At 50.0% G+C, this 26,758-nt stretch overlaps 1 protein-coding gene across 1 annotated transcript; it reads left to right on the plus strand.

The window, feature by feature from the left end:
• The first annotated feature begins 1,331 nt into the window (after positions 1-1,331).
• On the plus strand, positions 1,332-20,293 carry LOC132438172 (integrin alpha-X). Its single transcript, XM_060032120.1, has 30 exons — positions 1,332-1,392; positions 1,932-2,034; positions 2,530-2,633; positions 2,924-2,994; positions 3,147-3,261; positions 4,630-4,760; positions 4,893-5,038; positions 5,286-5,439; positions 5,744-5,894; positions 6,098-6,171; positions 6,334-6,463; positions 6,574-6,716; positions 6,867-7,007; positions 7,096-7,305; positions 9,497-9,627; positions 9,760-9,917; positions 10,060-10,214; positions 10,929-11,060; positions 11,149-11,222; positions 11,440-11,581; positions 14,415-14,531; positions 14,626-14,705; positions 14,796-14,879; positions 16,918-16,996; positions 17,107-17,214; positions 17,325-17,408; positions 17,612-17,725; positions 17,848-17,949; positions 18,218-18,328; positions 18,875-20,293. Exons 1-30 carry the CDS (start codon positions 1,332-1,334, stop codon positions 18,971-18,973), a joined length of 3,504 nt encoding a protein of 1,167 aa, XP_059888103.1. The 3' UTR covers positions 18,974-20,293.
• Positions 20,294-26,758: the final 6,465 nt, after the last annotated feature.

Consider the following 26,758-nt stretch of genomic DNA (forward strand, 5'->3'; position numbering starts at 1 on the left):
CACATATAAGTGATATCATATATTTGTTTTTCTCTGTCTGACTTACTTCAGGTCCATCCATGTTGCTGAAGATGACATTATTTCATTCTTTTTTATGAGCCCAAACTCTTAAACACCATGTTTTGGCTTCCTCAACACCAAAGTTGCCCTAGCCCACCACCCGTCCCTCCTCCAGTACCCAGGAACCATCACCACTGTCCATGCCTTAGGGACAAGTCAGCCTTCAGTTCATCCCCATGGCCACCAGCTCACCCACAGGCCCTCATCACCTCTCTCCTGAATGATCTGTCTCCAGCTAGCTCCCAAGGAAACCGTGCCCTACACAGCCCCTCTCTCTAGCTTTCTGAAACATAAAATTGAAGATCTCAGTCTTCATAGTTTGCTTCTACGCTTCCCTCTGTCCTCGAGATAAAATCAACAGGCCTTAAGGGGGCTTTCTGGGCCTGGGGCCTGCTTCCCCTTCCCTCTTCCCCCACTGACCTCATCTCTTGTCACTTTCTACCTCCCACTCTCTGGCTTCTATCACTGATTTCCTAAGAGGCCCTCCTGTCTCATGCCTCTTCCACAGCTGGCCAACCCTTCTGAAATACGCTCCCGTCTAGTCAGTTGCCTTCAAGACTCAGATCAAGTGTCACCTCTTCGGTGAAGCCTTCCTGGAAATCCACATGCTTCCAAACTGGGTAAGATACCTTGTGACCGATGGGTACCATCTCCTCTCACAGCAATGTCTTGCTGTTTACATATTTTTCTTCTTCACTGACCCCAGGGCTTGGGCCTTGTGGCTTGTGTTTTCTCCCTCTGCTAACAGAGGGCTTGCATAATCAGCCTCAAATTAGACTTGTTGAATAAACGATGAACAAATGAGCAAATACTCACGCTGTACCCCCTCCTAGGGTCCAGCTACTTGACTCCTGGGCCCAGAGGTTTCCAGGTCCAAAAAGGAGAGTTCCTACCAGAGTTTCTCTTAGGGCCCTGACCCCACCTTGGCATCTACCCCTTCCCCTCCCCAGGTTAACTGAAGTTTCAAGGTCAAGGGGAAACTTTTGCCAGTACAACGAGGGAACCTGGAGAGGTAGGGCAGGGCAGGAGATTTGCATACACCCAAGCCTAGGGTGGGGAGACTAAGAGAAGCAAGTCATATCATCTCTGGACGCAGAGTGTGTGGGCTGCCTGGCCCCTTTCTTTTCCTATTTTAGTTGCATTCTCCACCCTCCACCTCTGAGTCATGCTGACAACTTCCCTCCCTATCTGCGGCCTCCTGTGTCCCTCTCTGTTTACTTGCTTTCTTGGCACCTTGGCCCAGCTGTTTCCCTGGTGGCTCAGACGCTCCGATGCCCATGTCTGACCTTCCAGTCATGACCAGGACCAGGATTTTCCTCCTCCTGTCGATGGGTAAGCTGAGAGTCACGACGAAGGGGGAGGAGGGGATGGGGGTCCAGGTAGGGGGAGAGCTGGAGTCATAGCGGGTTTGGGATCTGGAGTTTGTGGATATCGAGAGGATACTGAACCCATTTTAGGGAAGTTCAAGAGATTCTGGAAGAGAGGCCAGTTCCCTGGGCAATCCAAACGTTTTTCAAGTAGGCAGAACGAGTCAATCTTATACTCTGTCCACTGCATCCATTTGGCCCCAAGTTTTCCTGGATTTTTCCTCATAGGAGCCCAGGGGGAGGGGTGGGAAAGGAGCATCTTTAGAGCTTGGGCGTTGCTCTGTGGAAATGAAGAACTGAAACTTGCTAGCAGACCAGTGGGTGAACAGCTATCTCTGGACCATCTGAAGGAGAGAAGCAGAGCTGAGCCTGGGGGTCCAGGAGACCAGGAGATGCTGGGGCATTGCACCTGGAGGGGACAGTGGGGCAGGGGGCTGGGGGCCAGGGAGATGGAGCAGAAGGGAGACCCTTCACCAAAGTGTGTCTCCTCACCCTCCTCCCCAGCCCTGGCTTCCTCTTTCTGCTTCAACTTGGACATAGACCAGCCAACAACCTTCCATGTGGACAGTGCTGGGTTTGGATACAGCGTGGTCCAGTATGCCAGCTGGTGAGGACTGTGTGGTGTCTGGCCTTTGGCTCGCATCTACTCTTCCCCTGTCCCTCCCCACATCCCTCTCTTTATTCACAAACTCTCCTCTGTCTGCCATGGCAATTCCCGCCAAGGCTTTGAAGAGCTGGACTGAAAGAAGGGCCGTCTTGCCATCTCGAGGACCCCAGCTAACTTTATTTATCTCTCAAGCAGTTACAAAGTGCCAGGCACCCTTTTGTGGGCACTGATTTCGTCCTCACAGCAACCTTATGACGTAGGAATCCATCACTCAACAAATGTTTATTGAGCATCTATTACTAAATGTCTCAGGAGCCAGGCATACACCAGAGCATAAAAGAGACAAAAATCTCTCCCATGCGGAATTTAAATTGTTGTTAATCTCCACTTTACAGATGAGCAAACTGAGGCTCAGAGAGGGGAAACAAACTGGTCAAGTGGCAGTCTGGCTCTGACATCCACACTCTTAGCTGCCGTGTTCTTTTCTCCCCCTAGGCTGGTGGTTGGAGCCCCCCAGGAGATAAAGGCTTCCAATCAAACGGGCGGCCTCTACCAGTGCGACTACAGCACGGGCAAGTGTGAACCCATCCTCCTTCCGGGTGAGTCACTGCTCCCGGCTGAGACCCAGGTCCAGGCTCCCGTGCTCTGGGGGCCTGTGGAGAGCACAGGAGACCCACTTCCTGGCTTCAGTTCTGTCTGCAGACCCTTACCCTCAGACAGGCTTCCTGACCCACCCAGAGTCTCCCTTCCCAACGCACCCCTGTACCCCCATACCTCCATCAAGACCTGAGAGCCCCCTTCACCTGTCAGAACCCCTAATCTCCCAGAGAGGAGATGCTCCCTGCCTCCTCTGTCCTGAGGGTGACCACGCACACATCTGTACCTTCAGTGCCTCCAGAGGCTGTGAACATGTCCCTGGGCCTGTCCATGGTGGCCACCACCAGCCCCTTTCGGCTGCTGGTGAGTTGCCCTGGGTCACGGGAGCATCTGAGGGAAAGAGTGGGGACCTGGGGCTGCTGGTGCTGGGGGTCTCGTGAAGGGGGAAGGTGCTGGGATGGGAGGGTGGGACAGAAGCAGGGGCAACCCCTCCCACCAGGCCCCTCTGTCCACAGGCCTGTGGCCCCACCGTGCACCATGCATGCAGGGAGAACATGCACTTGACCGGGTTTTGCTTCCTGCTGGTCTCCCCATCCTGGCAGGCCCAGAGGATCCCGGCTGCCCTGCAGGGTGAGTGTTTGGGGCCACTGAGTCCTTCAAGGTACCTATATACCTCTGACTCTGGTTTGCAGTGGAGTCAGAGACACCCCAAAGTGGATAAAAAAGAGGGATCCAGAAAAAAATTTACCAGATGGTATTGTGATTCCAAACATGGGCTGGAGGGGTCACCGCCTGCTTTTACACCTGCCCCATCACTGTCCCACCGCAGGACCTTTCCTAGGACCTTTCCCTCTCTGAGCTTCAGTTTCTTCATCTGCCTGTGGGATAATATCACACCCAACACTGAGAGTAGCACACAGTGGTCCTCGGCCAGGGTTTGGCACAGTGCCTGGCATGTGGTGAGGGCTCACAGCTGCAAGGATGTTTAGAGTGAAGGGCCTTTATGTTCACACAGTGCACCCTGCAGCACAGATTCGCTCATGCAGCAGGCTGGGAAGGGGTGGTGTGGGTGCCGGCAGTCTGAGCAGTGTGTATGTATGTGTGTGTATGAGTGTGTGATGTATGTATACATGTATGTGTGTGTGTTGTGTTATGTGTGTGTGTGTGTGTGTGTGTGTGCGTGCACGTTGAAGCACAGGGCCCAGCTTCCCTGGTGCTGACAGGGAAGGGGAATGAAGAGGTGGAACAGTGAGCTTTTCAGATCCCCCACCCCGGGGCAGGCCGAGGCCCCTCCCTGGTTTCACATTCACACTCAGGCCGTTGGGGAGACTGACATCTGGGGGCCTGAATGGGGTGCCCCTCCCAGTACCTCCTAGGTTCTAGATTCATCCACAGGTGCCTGGGCTACCATCAGGACACCCCTCTCTCTGATGGGAAGCCTTGGAGGCAGAAGGGGGCAGCTGGGAGCTAGATAGGAATCTCCCTGAGCAAGCCGGGCCAGGAGAGCTTCCGCTTCTGGGGACAGATTCTTCGCTCACTCTGAGGAGAGTGGGGTCCAGATGGAAGCTGAGGACAGCATAGGACCAGTGTGCCACTGTTGCCAGGGATGACATTAAAAATGTTTAGCAAAAGTACAGTTTGGTGCTGACCAACTGGGGATGTACCGGGCCAGGGGCTGGAGCAAGGTCCTTTCAGTGCTGGATGGGGGCCATGTTGGGGGAGAAGGTGGGGTAGGGTCAGGGCGTGGGGCACAGACAGCCGAGGAGGAAGGAGGGGCCCCCAGCCTTTCGCCATCTGGATTGGAGGAATTGTTACTTTTTTATCAACCAGGTGTGAGCAGCTGAATCGCAGATATGTCCTCTTCAGAGACTTCAGGAGACCAAAGGGCCCTGCTCTAGGCAGGAATTAGGGCAGCCCCTGGGAGGGTGGGTTCTCGTGGCCAGGAGGCCTGGGCTTTGGGAGTGTCCCTCGGGGGACTGGTGCCACCTCCTTCTCCAGAGTGCCCGAGGCAGGAGCAGGACATTGCCTTCCTGATCGATGGTTCAGGCAGCATCTCCTCCACCAATTTTGACAAAATGCTGAACTTCGTGAAGGCTATGATGAGCCAGTTCCAGAGTCCCAGCTCCCAGGTGTGCTCTCAGGGGAGGGAAGAAAAGGGTGCAGCCGCCCCCTCGCCCTCCCCTCCCCAGGGGAAGCTTGTGGGAGGAACCCCAGGGTCCTGGTGCCTTGGCCCAGCCCCCAGCCCTGTGTGGTTCCCCCAGTTCTCCCTGGTGCAGTTCTCCGACAAGTTCCATGTGCACTTCAATTTCAAAGCTTTCGCAACCAGCTCAAACCCACTAAGCCTGCTGAACTCCGTACGGAAGCTGAATGGGTACACGCACACGGCCACAGCCATCAAGATGGTCACGTGAGTCCTGGCTCCTCCCAGGTCTTCCCCCAAAGCATCTGGGTCTTCCTTTGGGCCGCATCTGTCTCCAAGAGGAAGGGAGAGATGGGTACTGGAGTTCAGTCTGTGGTCTCCTCACCAAGCCGGGGGCCTCTGGGTGGGATGGGAGCATCACAGAGGAAGCAGAATCTCCTTGTTCTCACAAAGGCATCAGAGGCTAAGCAGCAGCTCTGTTCACTGGCCTCTGGACCCTCATCTTCTCTGACAGAGAACAGCTGTTCAGTGCCTCATATGGGGCCCGAAAAGATGCCTCCAAAATCCTCATTGTCATCACCGATGGGCAGAAAAAAGGTGACCCTCTGGATTACAAGGACGTCATTCCCAGTGCTGAGGCTGCTGGCATCATCCGCTATGCAATCGGGGTAGGATGTGGGGATGCCCTCCCACTGCTTCCTCCCCTCGCGGCCTCTTAAGCCACCTTCCCTTTCAAGGACAGAAACCCCAGCTCTCTCAGCTTCTACTTCAGGATGAAAACTCTGTTTCAGCCTGGGGTATCCTCATCCTTTCCCTAAGCTCCTTGATGAGGCTGTCTGGGCCTCATTTTTCTTGCCTGTACACTGGGTGTAATAATATTAACCTTGCAGGGTTATATTGGAAGATCCCAGCACCCAGCAGGCATATTATAGTTATGATTATTTTCACTGAATTGGTCTTTGCTGGGGACAGGTGGGATTGGCTTTTCAAAATATACATTCCTGGCAAGAATTAAAGGACATCGCATCGAAGCCCTCCCATGAACACATATTTAAAGTGGAGAACTTTGATGCTTTGAGAGACATTCAAAACCAACTGAAAGAGAAGATCTTTGCCATTGAGGGTAAGTCAGAGATGGAACTACTCACTGAAGAAGCCCTCACCCATAAATGTTTTTCCTTCTAGAACCTGGACTCCTGTGTCATGGGCCAGTCTTTCCCTTTGGGTATTAGTCTCCACATGAGATCCTCTTAAAGCTGAGATCCTTCCTGAACCTGGCAAAGCCTGTCTTTCCCCATGAATCCTAGGTGTCATGCTTTCCCCTAGGTACGCAGACTGTAAGCAGCAGTTCCTTCGAACTGGAGATGTCCCAGGAGGGCTTCAGTGCTGTGCTCATGCCTGTGAGTGGGGCCCCTTTCAGGCCACTGATGTAGGGTGAGGCAGAGATGGGAGGAGGGAAGGCAAGAGTGAGAATCAGGCGAGTGGGTGGAACCGTCGGCAGGCATTGTTTTGGAATAGGCTGTCTTCTTCTTCCCACCTGCTCTGGAATCCTTTCCTCCCAGGATGGACCAGTTCTGGGGGCTGTGGGGAGCTTCAGCTGGTCTGGAGGTGCCTTCCTGTACCCCGAAAATAGGAGCCCCACCTTCATCCACGTGTCTCAGGAGCACGCGGACATGAGTAACTCTTACTTGGGTGAGGCAAGGCTGTGGTCGGAGGGCCGGGCGGGAGACGGGCTGCCTGGGAAGGGCAGGGGCCCGGGGGTGGGGAGTGGAAGCCTCTGTGCTGAGGCCTGGTCCCCTCAGGTTACTCCACAGAGCTGGCCGTTTGGAAGGGGGTACACAGCCTGGTCCTGGGGGCCCCCCGCCATCAGCACACCGGGAAGGTTGTCATCTTCACGCAGGTGTCCGGGCAATGGAGGCTGAAGGCTGAAGTCACAGGGACCCAGGTTGGGTGTGGAGGAGGGTCTCCAGGGACAGAGAGGGAGATGAAGGGAGTGCGGGACCCAGTAAGGAGGGGCCGGTATCCGGGGAGAGGCGGGACCTGGCCCAGCGCGGGTGCAGGGGTAGGCAGGATGACTCCACGCTCTGCCCTCCAGATCGGCTCCTACTTCGGGGCCTCCCTCAGCTCCGTGGACGTGGACAGAGATGGCAGCTCCGACCTGGTCCTTATCGGGGCCCCCCATTACTATGAGCAGAGCCGGGGCGGGCAGGTGTCCGTGTGCCCCTTTCCCCGGGGGGTGAGTGGCTGATGAGACCCGGGCTGGGTGGGGTCTGGGTGTGGAGGGGTCGCCTGGGGTGGGACCTGACACTGTTTGTGTTCTGCAGAGGGCTAAGTGGCAGTGTGGTGCTGTCCTGCGAGGGGAGCAAGGCCACCCCTGGGGCCGCTTTGGGGCAGCTCTGACGGTGCTGGGGGATGTGAACGGGGACAGGTTGACGGACGTGGCCATCGGGGCCCCGGGAGAGCAGGAGAACCAGGGTGCTGTCTACCTGTTTCACGGAACCTCGGGACTGGGCATCAGCCCCGCCCACAGCCAGGTGAGGCCCGGTCACTGTTGCTGTTGCCACAGCAACCTCCTCCAGGCTTTTCCCTGTCTTTGACACTGCTGCCTGGAAAATTCTTTTTTCCCTTATCTTATCTCTTTTATCCAGCACTGAGCACCTAGTAGACAGTAAGAAAAATCTGTGGAATTTGAGAAATGGAAACATTGATCCATTCCCTGCTTTGCATGGTGACTTGATACTTGAGTGGGTTCTCCACCCAAGCCTTTTAGTCCCCCAGCAGTTTTACACTGTACATAGGCCAGGCATTAGCAAATGCATTTTAGAGATGAAATCTGGGGCATGGAGAAGATAAGTGCCTGGACTTGTCCAAGGTTTATAGTGGATCAAGAATGATGATGAGGGAGGTTCCAACCTCCTGACTCTAACCCAATGCTCCATCTCTTAGAGCCCCCCCTTTGCCAGTCAGTTTAGTTCTGGTGGCCTCAGTCTGCCTGTCCACTCATCCCTTCATCTCCCTGGACGCCATGACTTTATTCTCTCCTGCCATCAGTAATCCTGCCAAATGCCCATAGGCAGGAGCCTTTCACCCAAGGGGGCAGGGTTCTCTGAGAAGGGAGGGCTACTTCCCCTGGCAAAAGTTAAGGAAGCCCCAATTAAAAAAAAAGGAAAGGATCTGAAAAGACTTTTCTTCAAAGATGATATACAAAGGACGAATACGCACATGAAAAGATATTCAACATCATTAGTTACCAGTTGTCAGGAAATCAAAACCACTTCACATCCACTAGGATGGCTAGAATCGGACAGACAGATGACAAGCGTTGGTGAGGGTGTGGAATATCCGGCACTCTCATCCACTGCGGGTGGGAATGTAAAATGATGCATCTGCTTTGGAAAACAGCTCCTCAAAAGGTTAAACACAGAGTTACTGTATGACCTGGCAGTTCCACCCAAGAGAATTAAAAACATGACCACACCAGGAAAGTTATACGTGATTGTTTATATTAGCATTATTTATAATAACCAAAAGGTGGAAATAACCCAAATGCCCATCAACTGATGGAACAGATAAATAAAATGTGGTATACCCATACAATGGAATATTATTCAGCCATGAAAGGAACGAAACACTGACACATGCTACAGCGTGGATGAACCTTGAAAACATTATGCTAAATGAAAGAAGCCAGCCCCAAAGGACCACATATTGTATGATTCTATTTACATGAAATGTCCAGAATAGGTAAATCCGTAAAGATAGAAAGGAGATTAGTGGTTGTCAGGGGCTGGGGTGTAGAGGAAAATGAGGGACATGGGGATGACATGGTGGTGAGATCAGTTCTCCTGCACACAAGGCTGTCTGGCTGTGTTTGTACTATTTCTACCCCCTCTTCCTTGGTAATTGGTAAATTTCTTTTTCATTTTATTATTACTACTCTCAATGTCTGCCAGTCCCATCAGTGCCCAGAGATTTAAAGGGCATATTCTTAAAGGGACTGGTCGTTACAGGAGCCATGGAAATAAAAGGGGAGGGACCCACAGGGTGGGTGGTCCAGGAGCGTGGAATCTGCATATGGGCACAGCCCCTCCCCATCCCGACCTGGTCCCACCTTGTCTTCTGAAGAGACAGGGTGGCTACGGAGAGCAAAAAGGGGTCTTGGGCATGAGGTCAGAGAGTCTGATTTCAAGTCTGGAATTGGCCTCTTAAAGGCCCTACGGCCTTGGCACCATCTGCAATGTGGGAGGTAGGGCTGGAGCCCTGATACTCATAATAGTAAGTTACTGACTAGTGACCATACGTCAGGTGTGGTTCTAAGAACTCCACGAATTAATTCATTCAATTCTCTGAGGTGTTACTATCCCAGCTGAGGGATGAGGAAACAGGCACAGAAAGACTGACTCCTGGCCTAAGGTCCCATGGCTCATAAGTGAAGGAGCCAAAGTCAGAACCCAAGACTAACTAGCTGAGTGAGTGAACAAAACTCAGGTCACCGGGCCAGTCTTTCCATCTCCACTTCTTCATTTCTGTCCTAGGAATCTTCCCTTGTCTCTAGTCACCACTTTCCCATCCCCGCCTCTCTCTTTAGGCGCTTCTTGGAGATGTCTTTTTACTGCTCACCCCTTCGTTCTGTCTCCCATACCCCCAGCTCCCTGCTCCTCTCGTTCTTCTGTCCAACTTGTTTCCATCACCCCCAACCTGACTTGCCTCTCCCTCTCTGGCCAGCGGGTCACAGGCGCCCAGTTCTCCCCCAGCCTCCAGTATTTTGGGCAGTCGCTGAGCGGGGGTCAGGACCTCACCATGGATGGACTGGTGGACTTGGCTGTGGGGGCCTGGGGGCACGCGCTGCTGCTCAGGTGAGAAGAGCCTTCCCCAGACACTCCCCTGGTGGTCCTGGGTCTGCCTAGGACACCAGCCTCCCTACCTGCCCTCCCAGGTTGTCCTCCCAGGACCAAGGGCCTGTCTTCAGCTCAGTGTTCTGCCCGCAGGACCAGACCTGTGCTTAGGGTGTGGGCAAACCTCCACATCACACCTCCAGAGATCACCAGGTCTGTGTATGAATGCCACCAGCAGCTGGCCTTCGCCCAGTCTCTGGGTGAGGCCGTTGTCTGCCTTCGTGTTTCTCAAAGTCCCAAGAACCGGCTGGGTGAGTTATTTCCCCTCTGACCCAGGATGCCCTGACCCTGGGAGTCTCCAAGCCCAGGACTCCTGTCTCCTACCTTGCCCCTTGCCCAGCTGGGAAGTTCCTCACTCTCTCAGCCTTTTCTATTCCCCGCTTTCCCCTACAGCTAACCTCCAAAGCGTTGTGACCTTTGACCTAACCCTTGACCCTGGCCGCCTGAGTCCTCGTGCTGTCTTCGAGGAGACAGGGACTCGGAATCTGACTCGTGTTCGAGACCTGGGGCTGACACAGCACTGTGAGCCCGTGAGGTTGCTCCTGCCGGTGAGGGGGCCTCAGAGTCCTGGGAATAGAGGCCATTCTGAGGCTGTCAGGGGACTGGGCAGGGAAAGAACGGGTGTGTTCTGGTCCTCGCTCCGCCCCAGCATGGCACATGGAATGCAGGAGGTACTTGAGGTACTTGACACATGTTGGTGGAGTGAGTGAGTGAATGGGTGGATGAGGTTGGCTTCATCTGCCAGAGGCTACACGGCTGGATTTCAGGAAAAAGAGTACGGCTGCTTCAGAGAGCCATGGGGCGATGGGGATGGGATTCCTTTATCCAACTCCTCCTCTGAGACAGGCCCTGTCCTTGTCACCAGGGACCCCGCAGTGGACAAAGCAATCATGCCCAGGGGGAGCTCTGGGAGAAGATCAAAAGTGACCAGATTCCTAAGTAATAGATGTCAGGTGGTGATGCAGGCTATGAAGGGAGATAAAGCTGGGGAGAGGACAGAGAGGGTGTCGGGGGGTCACCGGGAGCAGTCTGGGGAGACCCTGAGTAGAGTAAGTGAGCCTGTGGGAGGCTGCGGGAAGGGTGCTCAAGACCAAGGACAACCACAGCAGAGGTTCTGCACGCAGAATCCTGTGGATGAGCATTTATGGGGGGTGGGTAGGTACCACTGTTACTCCACTTTACGGATGAGGAGACGGGACCCAGCTAGTGGCTGCGATGGTGCATTTCTTAGCCAACTGCTCCCTCCAATGTCCGTTCGCCAGGCCTGTGTGGAGGACCCGGTGACCCCCATCATCTTGCGTCTCAACTTCTCCCTAGTGGGCAAGCCTGTCTCTGGCTTTGGAAACCTCCAGCCTATGCTGGCAGTGGATGCCCAGAGATACTTCATGACCTCTGTGAGTCCTGGTGCTGGGCTCTTCCAGAGCGGGTGGAGGGTGTGGACTCCAGATCTTGGGGAAAACCCTGCTTTCCCTTCACTCTCAGCTCCCCTTTGAGAAGAACTGTGGTGCCGATCACGTCTGCCAGGACGACCTCGGCATCTCCTTTGGGGTCTCAGGGTGAGTGTCCAGCCCCTCAGACCTCCCCTGTTCCCCCATCCCCCTTCCTGGAACCCGGAACTCCTGCCCCTGGCTCTCCCTAACATCTCTACCCAGTGCTCTGGACCCAGACATCCTGTCCCCATCTCTCCCCCGCTTTCCTACTCTGTGTTTCATCCCCACACCACTTCCAGCCTCAGTCACAGAATCACCTCCTCCCCTCTACCCCAACACCCAGCTTGAAGACCCTGATTGTGGGGAGTAACCTGGAGCTGAACTTGGAAGTGAGAGTGTGGAATGATGGAGAGGACTCCTATGGAACCACAATCACCTTCTTCTACCCACCGGGGCTATCTTATCGACGTGTGGCAGGGGGGCAGGTATTGTCCTCTCTGGGGAAGGAAAGGCTGATGGCAGGGGATCAGCAGAGACTCCTGTGCTGGGTTCAAGGCTCAGGCAGGGCTTCCATTGTTTAACAGCCTCTTGTAAACCAAGAGGGCTGGGCTGATCGTGGTTGGGTGGATGTGGTTGTGTTGGCTGGGGCATGCATTGGCTCATTCTGTGTTCAACTCTGGGCTTGCATTTTAAGAATGACCGTCAGGAATGAGTTCCCAGGAGCCTGCTAATGTGAAGAGAGCAAGGACCCTGCTTTACATTTCTTTGTAGTCCACATCCTATCAATATTCCTCTTTTAAAGGAAAACATACCTTGGCCTTCAAATACTTTATTTTATTTTTTTTAACATTTTTATTGGAGTATAATTGCTTTACAATGGTGTGTTAGTTTCTGCTTTATAACAAAGTGAATCAGTTATACATATACATATATCCCCATATCTCCTCCCTCTTGAGTCTCCCTCCCACGCTCCCTATCCCACCCCTCTAGGTGGTCACAAAGCACCGAGCTGATCTCCCTGTGCTATGCGGCTTCTTCCCACCAGCTATCTATTTTAAAATTTGTAACATATATGTAAGTCCATGCCACTCTCTCACTTTGTCCCAGCCTACCCTTCCCCCTCTCTGTGTCCTCAAGTCCATTTTCGACATCTGTGTCTTTATTCCTGTCCTGCCTCTAGGTTCTTCATAACCATTTTTTGTTTTTTTAGATTCCATATATATGTGTTAGCACACAGTATTTGTTTTTCTCTTTCTGACTTACTTCAGTCTGTATGACAGACTCTACGTCCATCCACCTCACTGCAAATAACTCAGTTTTGTTTCTTTTTATGGCTGAGTAATATTCCATTGTATATACGTGCCACATCTTCTTTATCCATTCATCTGTTGATGGACACTTAGGTTGCATCCATGTCCTGGCTATCGTAAATAGAGCTGCAATGAACATTGTGGTACACGACTCTTTTTGAATTATGGTTTTCTCAGGGTATATGCCCAGTAGTGGGATTGCTGGGTCATATGGTAGTTCTATTTTTAGTTTTTAAGGAACCTCCATACTGTTCTCCATAGTGGCTGTATCAATTTACATTCCCACCAGCAGTTCAAGAGGGTTCCCTTTTCTCCACACCCTCTCCAGCATTTATTGTTTGCAGATTTTTTGATGATTCGGCCTTCAAATACTTTAAAACACTGTTCTGGGGAATTCCCTGGTGGTCCAGTGGTTAGGACTCGGTGCTCTCACTGCCGTGGCCCGGGTTCAATCCCTGCTTGGGAAACTAAGATCCCTCAAGCTGTGCAGCGTGGAAAATATAAAATAAAATTAAATAAAAAGTAAGTAAAATAAAATAAAATACTGCTCTGTAGAGGAAGGAGTTAGATTTATTGGTTACTCTAGATCAGAGCTTGGCATACTTTATCTATAAAGGGCTAGATAGTAAATATTTCAGCTTTGTGGGCCACAGAGTGTCTTCACATCTTCTCAATTCTGCTGATGTAAGGTGAAAGCAGCCATTGACAATATGTGCATGAATGAGCATGGCTGTGTGCCAATATAACTTTATTTATAAAAGTTGGTGCTGGACTGTCATATGGCAATCCCTGCTCTAGAGGACAGAACTAGGACCACAGGGAGTCAAAGAGAAACAGATTTTTAACAAAAATTTTATTATGAAAAATTATGTTAAACATTTACAAAAGAAGAGAGTAGTTCAACAAACCTCCCCCAAAATTATCGCCCAGATTCAACAATGATCAACATTTCACCACATTTATGTCACCTGTTTTTTTTTCCCTTTACTCAAATATTTTAAAACCAATCCCAGACATCCTGTCATCACACACCTTCCTATTTCACTGTTATGGACAGTAGGGACATCTTACGTGACCCCATAGCCATTATCACACCCAATGAAATGAATGATTCCTTGGTATTTAGACCATAATCAAATTTCCTTAATTGTCTCAAAAATATTTTTTAACTGGTTTATTTGAACCAACATCTTAACTAGGTCTGCACATAATGTTTGGTTGGTCTCCCATGTCTCTCCTAGGCTAGTCTTCCCAATGGGAGCATATTTTGATCAATGCGTGAAGAAATACACTAGGAGCGGCAAACTCCAGCTGTGTGGGGGGTGAACACCCTATCGCTGGAGGTACTTCTAGACACATCAACCAGATGCCATGCGTGGACCTTTGTTGGATATTGCGTTTAAAAATGAACTGTAATGTAACATTTTTGGAGACCATCTAGGAAGACAGAACGTGACCTGGATATTAGCTGATCTTAGGGATCAGATTTTGTTGAGTATGATTTGTTGAGTCTTGTCTTATGTTAAAAAATACCCTTGTCTGTTGGTGATACACGCTGAAGTCTTTCAAGATGAAAGTATGTGATGTTAGGAATGTGCTTTAAATTAATCAGGAAAAGAGAAAAAAGAGTGGAGAACAGCTGAATAAAACAAGAGTAGAAAAATGTTGATAATTTAAGCTGCGTGATGGGGACTTTGGGTAGATTTACCTAGTCTCTCCACTTTTGAGTATATTTGAAATTTTCATAGTACAACCTTTTAAAAAGAACCATAAATAAAAAGGAAGAAAAGCAATTATACTCCAATAAAAGTTATTAAAAAAAAAGGAAGAAATGCTAATAAATCTGGGATTTCTACATTAGGAAGAAGTTTGACCAGATAGTGTTTAAAGATTTTTTTTTAAAGAAACATAACCTTAAGGTAGATTCAGGAAACTGTCAGTAGTTTATGGAGTCTCGTTGGAACACTAGCAAATGCTCACCGGCCTTGGTTCATCTGTGCTTCCTTAGAACCAGCTGCAGTCATTTGCCCCGCGCCTGAACTGTGACAGTGCCCCCACCGGGAGCCAGGGCACCCTCAGCACCAGCTGTAGCATCAACCACTTAATCTTCCGTGAGGGCGCCCAGGTGAGCCTTGCTTCTGCCCCGCCTACTCTCCTACCCCCACCCCGTCCTACTCCTCGGTGACCTCCCCCACACCCCATTCCTACCTCTTCCTCAGATCACCTTCAGGGCCACCTTTGACGTCTCCCCCACGGCCATGCTGGGAGGCAGGCTGCTTCTTGCAGCTAATGTAAGCAGGTGAGTTGGGCCAGGTCCAGGGCAGTGCTCCGTCCCGCTCAGCCTCCTCCTCTGGGGAACTTGCCAGCTGGGATCCTCCTCCCTTTCCAGTGAGAATAACACCCCCAAGATGAGCAAGACCACCTTCCGGCTGGAGCTCCCAGTGAAGTACGCCGTGTACACCATGATCAGCAGGTACCACGCCACGACCTCCAAGGGCTCCTCCTCCATCACTCTGTGGGGCTCGGGGAACTCTCACTCTGCAGCAGCTGAACATCTGTGATATTTAAGCTTTATCACCACCCTCTCAATCGGTAGATGACACTGCTAGAAGCACTTACTAATCAGTCATCGAGTGCTCATTGTGGGTTATTGACGATAATAGTAATTGTGATATTATTATCACTACATCCTACATTTAACAGAGGCTTCAGTTCTCAGGAGCCTTTCTTAAAAGCCTCAAGATTGTCCCGGGTTCCCTAAGACATACGAGATGTGACCCTGTTTTCAAGGTTCTTACAGCCTTTTTGGGGAGCAAGGTTATCCTGATTCAAGGAAGAATCTCATCAGGGGCCTCCCTGTGGTTCTGTCTCCTGAGGCTACCTGAGTTTTCAAGGGGACGAGGGGACACTAGGGTCTCCTGGCAGGGGAGGCTTCAGCTAAACATTGAAGTGTCCATGGCATTGCGCTTTAGCCTTGGCATCTGGGCAGGACAATTCCTCACCACAAGGAACAGATTTACACTCTGCAGGGCTTTTAGAACCACCCCTCCCCCTTTTCCCAGTCTCCTTTGGGAAGGACAGGGGGAAATGACCTGCTGGCTGCAGAGACTGGGGATCAGGGAAAAGCTGGATGAAAGGAAAAGGGCTTAAATGCTGCCCAAGGAGGGGTACACACGGTGTTTGACACTAAGGAGTCAAGCTAAGAGCTTGAGCAGATACCTTCCTTCAACAAATACCTTCCTAGCATCTACTATGTTCCAGGCACAGTGCTGTGGTTACTTTCCATAAATTGTCATTCAACAAAGATTTATTGAGCTCCTATTATGTGTAATCAACACCAGACATAAGCCCCTGCCTTTGTGAGATCCACACTCGTGGTGTGAAACAGGCCCACATGGCTTAGCCTGGGTACCTTCTCCTGCTAGTTCTGCCCACGGGCCTCCTTGGATTACCTCCTTCTGCCCAGGGTTTCACACTGTCCTTCACACCTGCACACTGGGGGCTCTCAGCAGCCCAGGCAGCTGTCAGCTCGGAGCTTGCTTGCTGGTGTGAGCACCGGGGTTATCACACCTGCTTGCAGGGGACCCACCAGCAGGACATGCCATGCCTAGGTGTGTGTGACTCCACACTTGTATTCTACAGTTGTGATTCTGTGGGTCGGGGCACTCCGAGGGGCCCCCAGGACAAGGCCGGGGTGTTTGAGCCCCTCACAGAGGAGGGATGAGACTTTGGAGTCGGAGTGGGAGTTAGAATTTGAATGGTACAGGTAAAGGGCAGGTATGCAAAGAGTAGAGTGGGGCAGGGGGGTGGGGCAGAAGTGAGAGCAGCCACCCAGCAAGGGGCCAGGCTGGCCACTGGGTCTCCAGAGGGGCCTAGGCAGCCTCAAGGTATTGTTACACTAAGACCCAGGGAAGAGTCTGTGTTGGGCCCACCCTCACCTCCAAACCTCAGGTCTAGAAAAGCTGAGGAGGGAATTCCCCGACGGTCCAGTGGTTAGGACACTGCACTTTCATTGTCGAGGGTGCGGCCTTGAAAAGCTGAGGAAACAGGAGAGAAGGGCCCCAGGGAAGGCCTCTGGGAGACCAGAAGGGGCAGGTCCAGTAGACACTTGTCAACAGCATCCGCCTGAGTCTCCCTAAACCTTTGCTGTGTCCTACCTGCCCATCCGGCATCCTCTGTGTCCATGAAGGCCTGGAAGGAAAACCCAGGCGCAGAGAGGACAGGCCCTGGCCCCCGCTCCCCCCGGGTCAGAGCTCTCAGTCCCTGTCACCGCAGCCCCAGCCCAGCCGCCTTGGCGGTCTCCTATGTGGGCAACCTCTGCAAGAACCTTGCACGCAGCTTGAAGCCCAGCCCTGCTCCCTAAACCCTCCCATTACCCCAGATCAGCCACAGACCTCATTCCAGACCACCCCAGGGGCCTCTGACAACCTGTCCTGTCATGCTCCCAGCCAGAGCCTCTTTAGGAGGCCCTAACAGAACTTCCCATCCACCCACGCCTCCTCTCCCCTCAGCCATGAACAGTCCACCAAGTACCTCAACTTCTCGGCCTCCGAGGAGGAGGAAAGCAGCGGGGCTCAGCACAGATACCAGGCACGTGACGGTGACTCAGGAGAGTGGGCTGGGGCAGGGGCCCAGGAGCCAGAGGTTCGGGAGGGATGTGGGGCTCGACATGACCTTTGCCCTCACTGTCCTCCGTGCAGGTGAACAACCTGGGACAGAGGGACCTGCCTGTCAGCATTGACTTCTCAGTGCCCGTGGAGCTGAATCGGTTGGCCGTGTGGCAGGATATAGAGGTCCTCCACCCTCAGGTACTCAAAGACTGTATGGGTCCTCCACTAATGCCCTCTCCCTGGATTCCTCGGTCCTCATGAATCCCTGATGACCCCATCACATGCTTTCTCCCTGTGTCTTTTCCTAGAACCCATCGATTCAGTGCCCTTCAGAGAGAACAGTGCCCACAGAGTCCGACTTCCTGACCCACTTTCAGAAGAAGCCTGTCCTGGTGAGAGGGCTCTGGGCTGTCCCCCACTGGAAGCCACACTTCAGAGGAATTTAATTCAGGAATGCATGTTACATTAGATGGATGTCTGCTGAACAGCCTGCTTGAGCTCAGATGTGGCTGCTCCCCTCAAATCAGACAGTTGAATACGGTCTTCTACCTTCAAACCCACCTTTCTCGGGCCTGATGCCGGTTCTCTTCCCCAGGACTGCTCTATTGCTGCCTGCCTGAGGTTCCGCTGTGACATCCGCTCCTTCGGCGTCCAGGAGGAACTTGACTTCATCCTGAAAGGCAATCTCAGCTTCGGCTGGGTCAGCCAGGTGTGTCCCCTCCCAGACTCAGGTGGGGCCTGATGTGTCTGTGCCCACCTCAAGCCAGGGCGTTTCTCTAACCCTGAGCCCTCCCCAGAGCTATTTCCCAGCCTTCCCCTTCTCTTTTGCAGACACTGCAGAAGAAGGTGTTGGTTGTGAGTGTAGCTGAGATCACATTCAACAGATCCGTGTATTCCCAGCTTCCAGGACAGGAGGCATTTTTGAGAGCCCAGGTAGTGACCGTGTGGTAGGCAGTGACCAGGCTGGTCAGAGAGCTCCTGATGCTAAATCTGTGATGCTGAGTGGGGGGCTTGCAAGCCTGGAGAGAGGAAGGATGGAGGTCCCTGGGCAGGACAATTGTCCCTTAGCCCATGAATCCTTCTGTATCTCACTTCTTGGAGCAGAGCCTGATGAAGAAGGGGAGGGAGTTAAAGGGGACCTGGGAGGAGTCTGGGATAGCAAGAGTCCTGATACTTTCTGATGGAGTCATCTCCACTCCAGATGGAGCTGGTGCTGGAGAAGTATGAGGTCTATAACCCCACCCCCATTATTGTGGGCAGCTCTGTGGGAGGACTGCTGCTGCTGGCTCTCATCACAGCCATACTGTACAAGGTGAGTGTTTTCATCCCACTCCTGACACCACGAGAATTTGGTACCACACTTTCTACAGTGTGAGAAAGACTCACCATGGAGTCAGGCACACATTCTTCCTAAGTCACTGCATGTAAGAGATCGCTTCCCACCTGTGACATAACCAGTCCCCAGTTGACCCCATGTCTTTCTATCTGATTCTCAAGCCTCCTCTAATCTGTCTCCATTTCTTTTTCACTCTTCTCCACCTCTTTACATGTTTCCCTTAAACACAAATTAGAACATGAGAGCACAGCCTTGGATTTGATGTTGACACCACCACTGATTCTTTCCTTGACCATTGGCATGTGCTTGGTCCATGCTCGGTCTCGGTTTCTCATTCTGAAGGTGGTTCTACCCAGCTCACAGAACTGTGGCAAAGTCTAAATGACACAATTTATATAAAGTTCCTAGTGCAGTGCTGGAACATAGGGGGGTTCCAGAAATGGTGCTTGCTCCCCCTCCCCATCATCTCTTTTCCTCTCTTCCACTGGACTTCCTGATTTTCTTCTCCTTCATCCCCAACAGGTTGGCTTCTTCAAACGTCAGTACAAGGAAATGATGGAGGGAGCAAATGGACAGCCTGCTCCAGAAAATGGGACAGGAGACCCCCAAGTTACCCAGTAAGAAACTACCTCCTGCTCTCCTTTGGATCTGCTCTCCCCTGAGATGTTCCCTGGCCTTCTTACTTTCACCCAAGTCAGGCCTGATGGGGAAGAACATTCCAACTGAGGGAGGCTGGCATCAGGCTGCTTTCTCTCTTTGGGAGGATGCAGTGTGTTTGCACAAAGCACCTAGCCTGGGAAGGGCCATTGGTCTTGTCAAGGCTCCAACTGGAAATCCCAGGACAGGATCCCTGACTTGCCTCTCCTGAGGACTTGACTTGGAATTTCTACCTAGAAATAGATGGACAATAGCCTCAGGCTCCAGTCTCCCTTCATCCACTAACCATCGATGATCTTCCTAAAATACAGTTCTGAACCAGGCTCTCATCCTCATCCATCTTCAGTGGCTTCCCATTACTCGCAGTGTAACTTCTGAACTCTTCAGCTTGTGAACCAATACACAGATGTTTCTTAAAAACCCTGGGATGTATTGAATGGAACATTGTCTGCCTATGGTTAGTGACTGGAGAGCACGTTGAAGTCCTCTATCAGAGATGTGCTGCCCCCAATAAGGTCATTCTTATTATTATGCCACCCATCTCAGCATAACGCTCAGAGTGGTACCTGGTGTTGACCTGGGAGTCAACACATAGCAGGCCATTCCCTGCCCTGGAGAGATCCCACTGCTGCCACGACCGAGGTGCCTGGGCCACATGGACGTTTTAGTTAGAAAAGCAGAAGGGGAGGCAGTTAACCATGTGACTTGAGGTGACATGGTCAACTGTATCCCCTTCTGTCCCCAAACTATCTCCCCCATCCATCACAGGGTCCAAAACCCTTTAGGGTTTGGAAGCTTTGGGAACTCAGAAGGACCAACTATGATGAAATTGCCTCAAGCCGGGCTCCATTTAGACTTTATAAGGATTGGGCTTTAGAGTATTATTTCTCAAAAGGTGCTCCACGAACCTCTGGCAGTCTCCAATGGTCTCCTAAGTGCTATGTTTTAGAGGGAAAAAAAAGCAAGAAACAGTTTTAAACCCACGTATCTCACACATCTGAACCTGGTGACTTTCACAGAAATCCTGTTATACCCTTAATAATTGTGTTCCTAAAGCTTGTCCCTGGACTTCAAGGACTGCAGGGGCTCTTGTCTAACATGCAGGCAATGGGTGCTATTTTTACATAATTTTCCTTCATGATTTATTGCTTCCCTGCATTATATTTGCAATTTTTCAGGATTGCTATCTAATTGTATTATAGCTCCAAATCAAAAAAAAAGATCAATGGCTCAAAAATTATTCATTGAAGCATAAAAGTTGTGATTAAATCAATAAAACATAATTGCTGCAACTTAGAATAATGTCATCAAAATCAGTACTGAACAAGTTTCTAGTGCGCATTGACTATAAGGATGCATGAATGCTGGGATGAGTGATTATGAGCTAAAAAATTTATCTAGAAAATATACCAGCTGAAAATTGGATTTTATTGGGTCAGATATCTGTTTGTTCCTAGGCTGTTGTCCATTATGAAACTTTGTCAAATCGTACCATGAAACTATCAAAGCTTTTGTGTCATTTTCAAACAAAGTATAATGACCTCTCACATAAAGCAACAGAGGTTTCTTAGAATGACTGCAACATATCACTTTCCCATCTAAAATCAATTAATTTCATCACTGAAGACAGAGAAGACAGAAAAACTCCAGTGGCATAAATCAAAGTTGCTTTGATAGCAAAAGCATGTGCGAGTCCCATAATTTCCAAGAAGCTTACAGAACCAGCAGTGAGGTTAATGTCTCCACAGAAGATTGCTTTTGGCTGCAAGTAACAGGAACCCACAGAGTACATAAAGGCATATAAAAGGCCTTCACACAAGAGGTCCAGTAGACCCTTGGCCACTGAATCTCAAGATCAATTTGCCTTCACGTGGGAGGGGCAACAGTGAACCTTTCTAGTGCTCCCCAAGGCTACCTGCACAGCCCCGCCGTATGTCACGGGATGGTAGCCCCAGACCTGTTCCTGTTCTCCTTCCCCACGTTAGTAAAACGGACCCACTACACTGATGATAGAATATTAACATAGGAAGACTTGCCTCTGCTCAGGACACTCTGCAGACTTGGCTGGAACATGTGTGAGGGAGAGGATGGGTGGTGATCCCACAGAGAATTTAAGGCCCAGGCACTGCCGTAAAGTTCTGGGGACTCCTTTGTTGGGGGAAGGGGCACACTGTCCCAGAAGCTGTGATGGATGAGGTGCAAGTCTATCCAACCTCTAAGAATGGGAAGGAAGCACAAGTGTCTGTAGGATTTGGGGTTTGGAGGACTTGTATTCCTCACCCTGCACAGTGCCTCCGTCCCTTATACTGCCTGATAAAGGAAGGGCACGTGTGGTACAGGGGATCAGAGCAACAAGCTGCCTTTGAGAAGGCAAGACACTAGTGAAGCAGATTGAAGCTTTAGGCATCCCCCAAGCAGGACTACCATTGGAGTTAGATGCGTCTGTGACTCTGGGAGGTATGAGTTCGGCACAGCCTCAGAGACAACAGGAGGGAGTACCCCTAGGATTTTGGTCCCAGTTCTAGAAGGGTGTAGGAACCCAATACACCTGCATATAGCACGAGCTCCTAGCAGTGCACACAGCACTCGTCCAAGTGGAGTCTCTCATGAAGGAACAGCAATCATGGTAAGAATCTCCCTTCCTATTGACGGGGAAGGTTGACAACATGTGTCACCGACCCACCTCTGCCTGGCGCTAACTCTCAAGTTGACAAAAGGGCTCGCCCGTCTGCAGCAGAGGGACACCCTGTCCTCCAAATTCTCCTGCCCCTAATCCTGCCCCTGTGGCCTGTAAGGAGGGAGTGGGGGAGATGCCTGCTGATGCCTGGTATACAGATGGGTCTGGCTGGGGTGCACCAGTGGGCTGAACTCAGAGAGGTTTGCCTGGTGGTCAGTCATGAGCTCTGGCCGTTAACACTTTGCACTTACATTTGGGCTGTTCTAAAGGGATTAACCTTATAGCTTAGAAAATGGGAAGCTGAGGGGCGGATGATCATAAATAAGCACTTGTGGGGTCAGGATATGTGGAAAGACATTTAGGTGTGCCTGCAAGAGCCTGAGTCAGTCCTCACTGTCCTCCATATCCTGGCTCAGAGGGCGCCAACACCCCTGGCAATGAGGAAGCTGATGCTGTAGCCCGGATATGAGCTCTAACAACGAACCCTTCAGCTATACTGCCCGAGTGGGACGGTACATTGCCAAGGATGCTGGATTGCCCTTGCTACTCTTTTGCATGTAGAGATCCAGTTTTCCCAACTTTATGCCTCTTTTTAATCTCAGGCAACCACTGATTTTCTTTTTGTCCTTATATGTTAGTTTTGCATTTTTAAAAGATTTTCTGTAAATGGAATCATACAGGATTTGCTACTTTTTGTTAGGCTTCTTTCTCTCAGGATAATGATTTTGAGGTTCAGCCATATTGCTGTGGGTACCAGTATTTCATTCCTTTTTATTGTACAGTAGCATTCCATTGTAATTCCATGCGATCTTTAAACGGCTAATGAGACAGAGAATTTTTATCAGACTCTGACGATGAACATAAACCCAGTTTTAAAATTTCAAGTGGTTTGTTCAAGTTTCACATTTCAGCAATATATTATTTAGTATCTTAAATAGCTTAAACCTGTCTAAGGCCAAAATATCACAATTTTCAAGGTGAAGGAAAAGCCACTGGGATTTCTTAAGACCAAATTGTGTTACGAACTTTTGTGTTTGCCCCGACTTCAAGATGGTCTTTACTCATCAGAGAAAAACAAATAACAAATAATACCGTGGTAGACATGATTCAAAACTACATCTTAACGCTGTAGCAGAGCACAGAGTCTGAGGAAATGCAATCAAAGACAGAGCTAGGAATCCAGTGCTACTCTTCCTAAATCCCAACACTCAAGCTCCCCTCTTTGGAATGTTCATCAACTTAGCACCTGATGAAACTCTAAAAGTCATCTGAGAGAGACTTCCCTGGTGGTACAGTGAGTAAGACTCCACACTCCCAATGCAGGGGGCCCAGGTTCAATCCCTGGTTGGGGAACTAGCTCCCATGTGCCACAACTAAGACCCGGCACAGCCAAAATAAATAAATAAAAAATAAAGTAAAAATAAAGTCATCTGAGAGACTTTTTCATGACTTTAGGTGTTCATGTTTTATCTGGAAATCTAGAATTATCATGCACAGCTGTCAACACATGCAGCCATTCTATTGACCTATAGTTTTGAATTAGGATTTTCTTGTTCAATCAAAATAAATAGTAGGAGAAGAAGAAAAAAAACCACCGGACGCAGAAATTAAGCTGTGGGGACCTGTGTCCATGCCTCTGTTACTGAGGCAAGCACAGATCACTCTGGTGAAAGGCTGTAAAAATATCCTCCCTCACACTGATTTGAAGAGAATATTAAGTGTGTTCTTTAATTATTTTTTTCAGTCCTGGGGGCTCTTTATTGAAACAACTCACAGCACAGTATTTGAGACAGAGAGCATTGGCTGGCCGAATCCCAGGAGGCTGAGGAATTAAGGTTCCAGCACCCATCTCTGCCCTCCTGGGGAGGATTCCTCCATGAAGGCAACCAGGCCTGAGCAGCCCCGGGCTGGAGGGTGGGTGGTCCATACATACAGTCAATAAGAGCACTAGGGATCAGTGGCCCTGCAGCACTGCCCTAGGCTGGGCCCCCAAAGTCCGACAGTTGTGGCATCCATGGGGGGGCAGGCGCACCCCTGTTTAATTATTTTTTAAGTATAGCTTTGACGGTTCTGAGCACCCCAGTTTGAATGGTGTGCGTGCGTGTGTGTGTGTGTGTGTGTGTGTGTGTGTGTGTGTGTGTCGTTTTCCATATCACCAAGCAATTCTCGGAACCAGCTGGGTGGCCTGCAATTTAACTCAATTCTGACACTACGCAGAGAGAGCATCAGATTCCACAAGGTGAAGGGCTCAGTCCTACAAGTCTGCTCCTCGCCATCACTTCAGACACTGATTGCAAATCCAGGCTATCACCTGTGCGTCTGACCAGCTTGCTGTAGATTAGACGGTCCCACCATCCCCCCTCCTGAGGTTTGCTTAATTTTGCTAGAGTGGCTCACAGAATTCAGAGAAACATTTCACTCATTGGATTACTGGTTTAATATAAAACGATGTAACTCAGCAACAGCCAGATGGAAGAGAGGGCAAGGTTTGGGGAAAGGGTACAGTGTTCGACCTCTCTGAGTGCATCAGTCTACCCAAATCTCCACGTGTTCACCAACCCAGATGCTCTCCAAATTCCGTCCTTTTGAATTTTTGTAGAGGCTTCATTACATGGGCATGTAGATTAAATCATTGGCCAGTGGTGATTGAACTCAATCTCCAGCCCCTCTCCCCTCTCGGTGGGGCTGAAAATTCCAACCCCGTAATCATTTGGTCCACTCTACTGGCAACCAGCCCCCATCCTTAGATGCTTTCCAAAAGTCACCTCATTAACATAACAAAAGATACCTCTGCCACTCGCATCACTGAATTCCAAGAGTTTTAGAAGCTCTGTGCCAGGGCCCATGACCAAATATATATTTCTTATTGTAAATCATAATATCGCAGTCCAACTGCTGGTCTTCCAACATGGCTCTCTTATAGTAAAACAACCAGAAAAGTCAGAAGTACTGGTATATTACTAGAATCCCTATTAATAACTATCAGCTACTGGTAACAATCCAGTCCATCGTCCTATGGTATGAAAAAGCGTATCAGGGTGAGGCCACTCAGGTTCTCAGGCTTCCATTTAACATTGTGAGGCTCCAAAAGCAGAAGTGGAGTCAGCAACACGTGGCTTCACCCTTTCAGGCCTTTGGTATAATTGAGCTAAGAGACAACATCATCTCTTGCTCTGAGCCCCTTTGGAGGTGTTAATGTAATATTAGATTTCCCTTGTTACATAACCCATTTATTCATTCCTTTACCCGGAACTACTATTTTTCCTTCTCTCCTTTTATACCCAAACGTTTCCACCTTTGGAAGAGACAAGTTTGGCCACTCTGCTGGTCTAGATTGCAGGCAGCAGCACTGGTGTAGCAAATGCCTCCCCTTCAATCCACTTCTATTCAGAAAACGTAAGGTTACACAGGCGCAGAACTGGTGGGCTATCTTTACCACCAGGCAATATAGCTGTATTTATTGTTAGCCCCAATTTTGTCAGATGGGGTGAAGGTATGTCCTGCCCCATCAGGCCCTTAGGAATTCCAACATAAAGGTTAAAAACACAGTCAGAGTTTCTTGCTTAGGAATCACCCCCATTTCGTGCCTTTGTAGTTGCAGCCCTGGTCTTATAACCACTGCATCAAGAAGGGGAGGAAAGAAAAAAAAGTTGAAGTGATGCAAGGAAGAGAGAATAACAGCACCTTCCCTAACCTCCCTTCCCCAGATCTGAAACCAGGCAGGACCCTGGGGGACCTTCCCAAGTACAAAAGCCCCTCTGAGTCCCTCATTTCTTGTTTGTAGAAAGAAAGCTTTTGTCTCCTAAGATTTCCCTGAGCTTCAAAGAGCAGACTCAAGCTAATTAGGGAAGTGAGGGAATGCAGCTACAAAGGAAAAGTAGTCAAGCAAGAAAAGTAACGATAGCTTAAACAATAGTTCAGTGATAAAACAGAGTCCTAGTTCCTCCTCAAGGAACATACATAATGATCTGACACATGTCTTTGATTTGTTCTGCAGAAACTAAGACTCTTACTCAGGTGGAGGATGCTAACTATATGTTGACTACAAGCACGTAGATCCCAGACTGACTGCAACCAGAGGGTTGATGATTAAGATTCCAGAAACATCACCCTGTTACCTCACCACCAACCAATCAGAAGAAAGTGCAGGAGTTGCACCCCTCACGCCAAGTGTTACCTTTAAAAACCCTTCCCTGAAAGCCACTGGGGAGCTCAGATCTTTTGAGCATGAGCTGCCCATTCTCCTTGTTTGGTGCCCTGCAATATTCCTTCACCATAACCAGTAGACTGGCTTTGCTGTGTAGTGCGTGAGCAGACTCAAGTTCAGTTCTGTAACAGGTCCACCAAAAAAATGGAGAAATCTATCCAGTAGGGACACTCTTTTGGCCCCACTCGTTTTTGTGTTGGATATGAGTACACACTTGTGAAGGCATGTAAGCCAGCTTTTCATGCCTTTATCCCCACCCCCACTCTGTTTTAGACAACCAGTGCTTTAACTGTCGGTTCCAATTCTCTATCAAACTAGTACTCCAAGGAGGACATCTCTCTGCCCGTTGTTGGACATTATAGGCTCTAGAGTGAGTTCCTTGGTCTGAAGAAATGATGGTTAGCCATCCATATCGGTATAATATCTTCTCTTCCAGTTCTTTCGTCATGCTCTAAGCATTTGCATCTACCACCAAGTAAGCAAAGCCCATTCCAGAGTCAGTGTCTATTCCTGTCAGGATCCATCTGCAGCCCCCAGGGCTAGGAGAATCAGTCTGATTTGACAGCTATATTCAGGGCCTTCCCACCAGGAAATCTGCAGTCTCTAACCACCTGCAGTCTCTGTCTCTTTTGCTGGAAGACAGTACAGTTCTTAAAGACATTTTGTACCTTAGAGAGTGTGATAAAAAGGAGACAGTGGTCCCCAAATGGAGTAACATTTGTTAGGTTCCCATGTCAGCAAACCAAGACTCAATACATAACTAATTACAGTTTCAATCTTCCCCAGGAATGCAACCTTTAGCCAGCAAACCTGGAATTTCCTGGGTAGCACAAGGAAGAAATCTGCTGATAAACCCCTTCCATTC

This window comes from Delphinus delphis, chromosome 15 (assembly GCF_949987515.2).
Source record: "Delphinus delphis chromosome 15, mDelDel1.2, whole genome shotgun sequence".
NCBI lineage: Eukaryota > Metazoa > Chordata > Mammalia > Artiodactyla > Delphinidae > Delphinus > Delphinus delphis.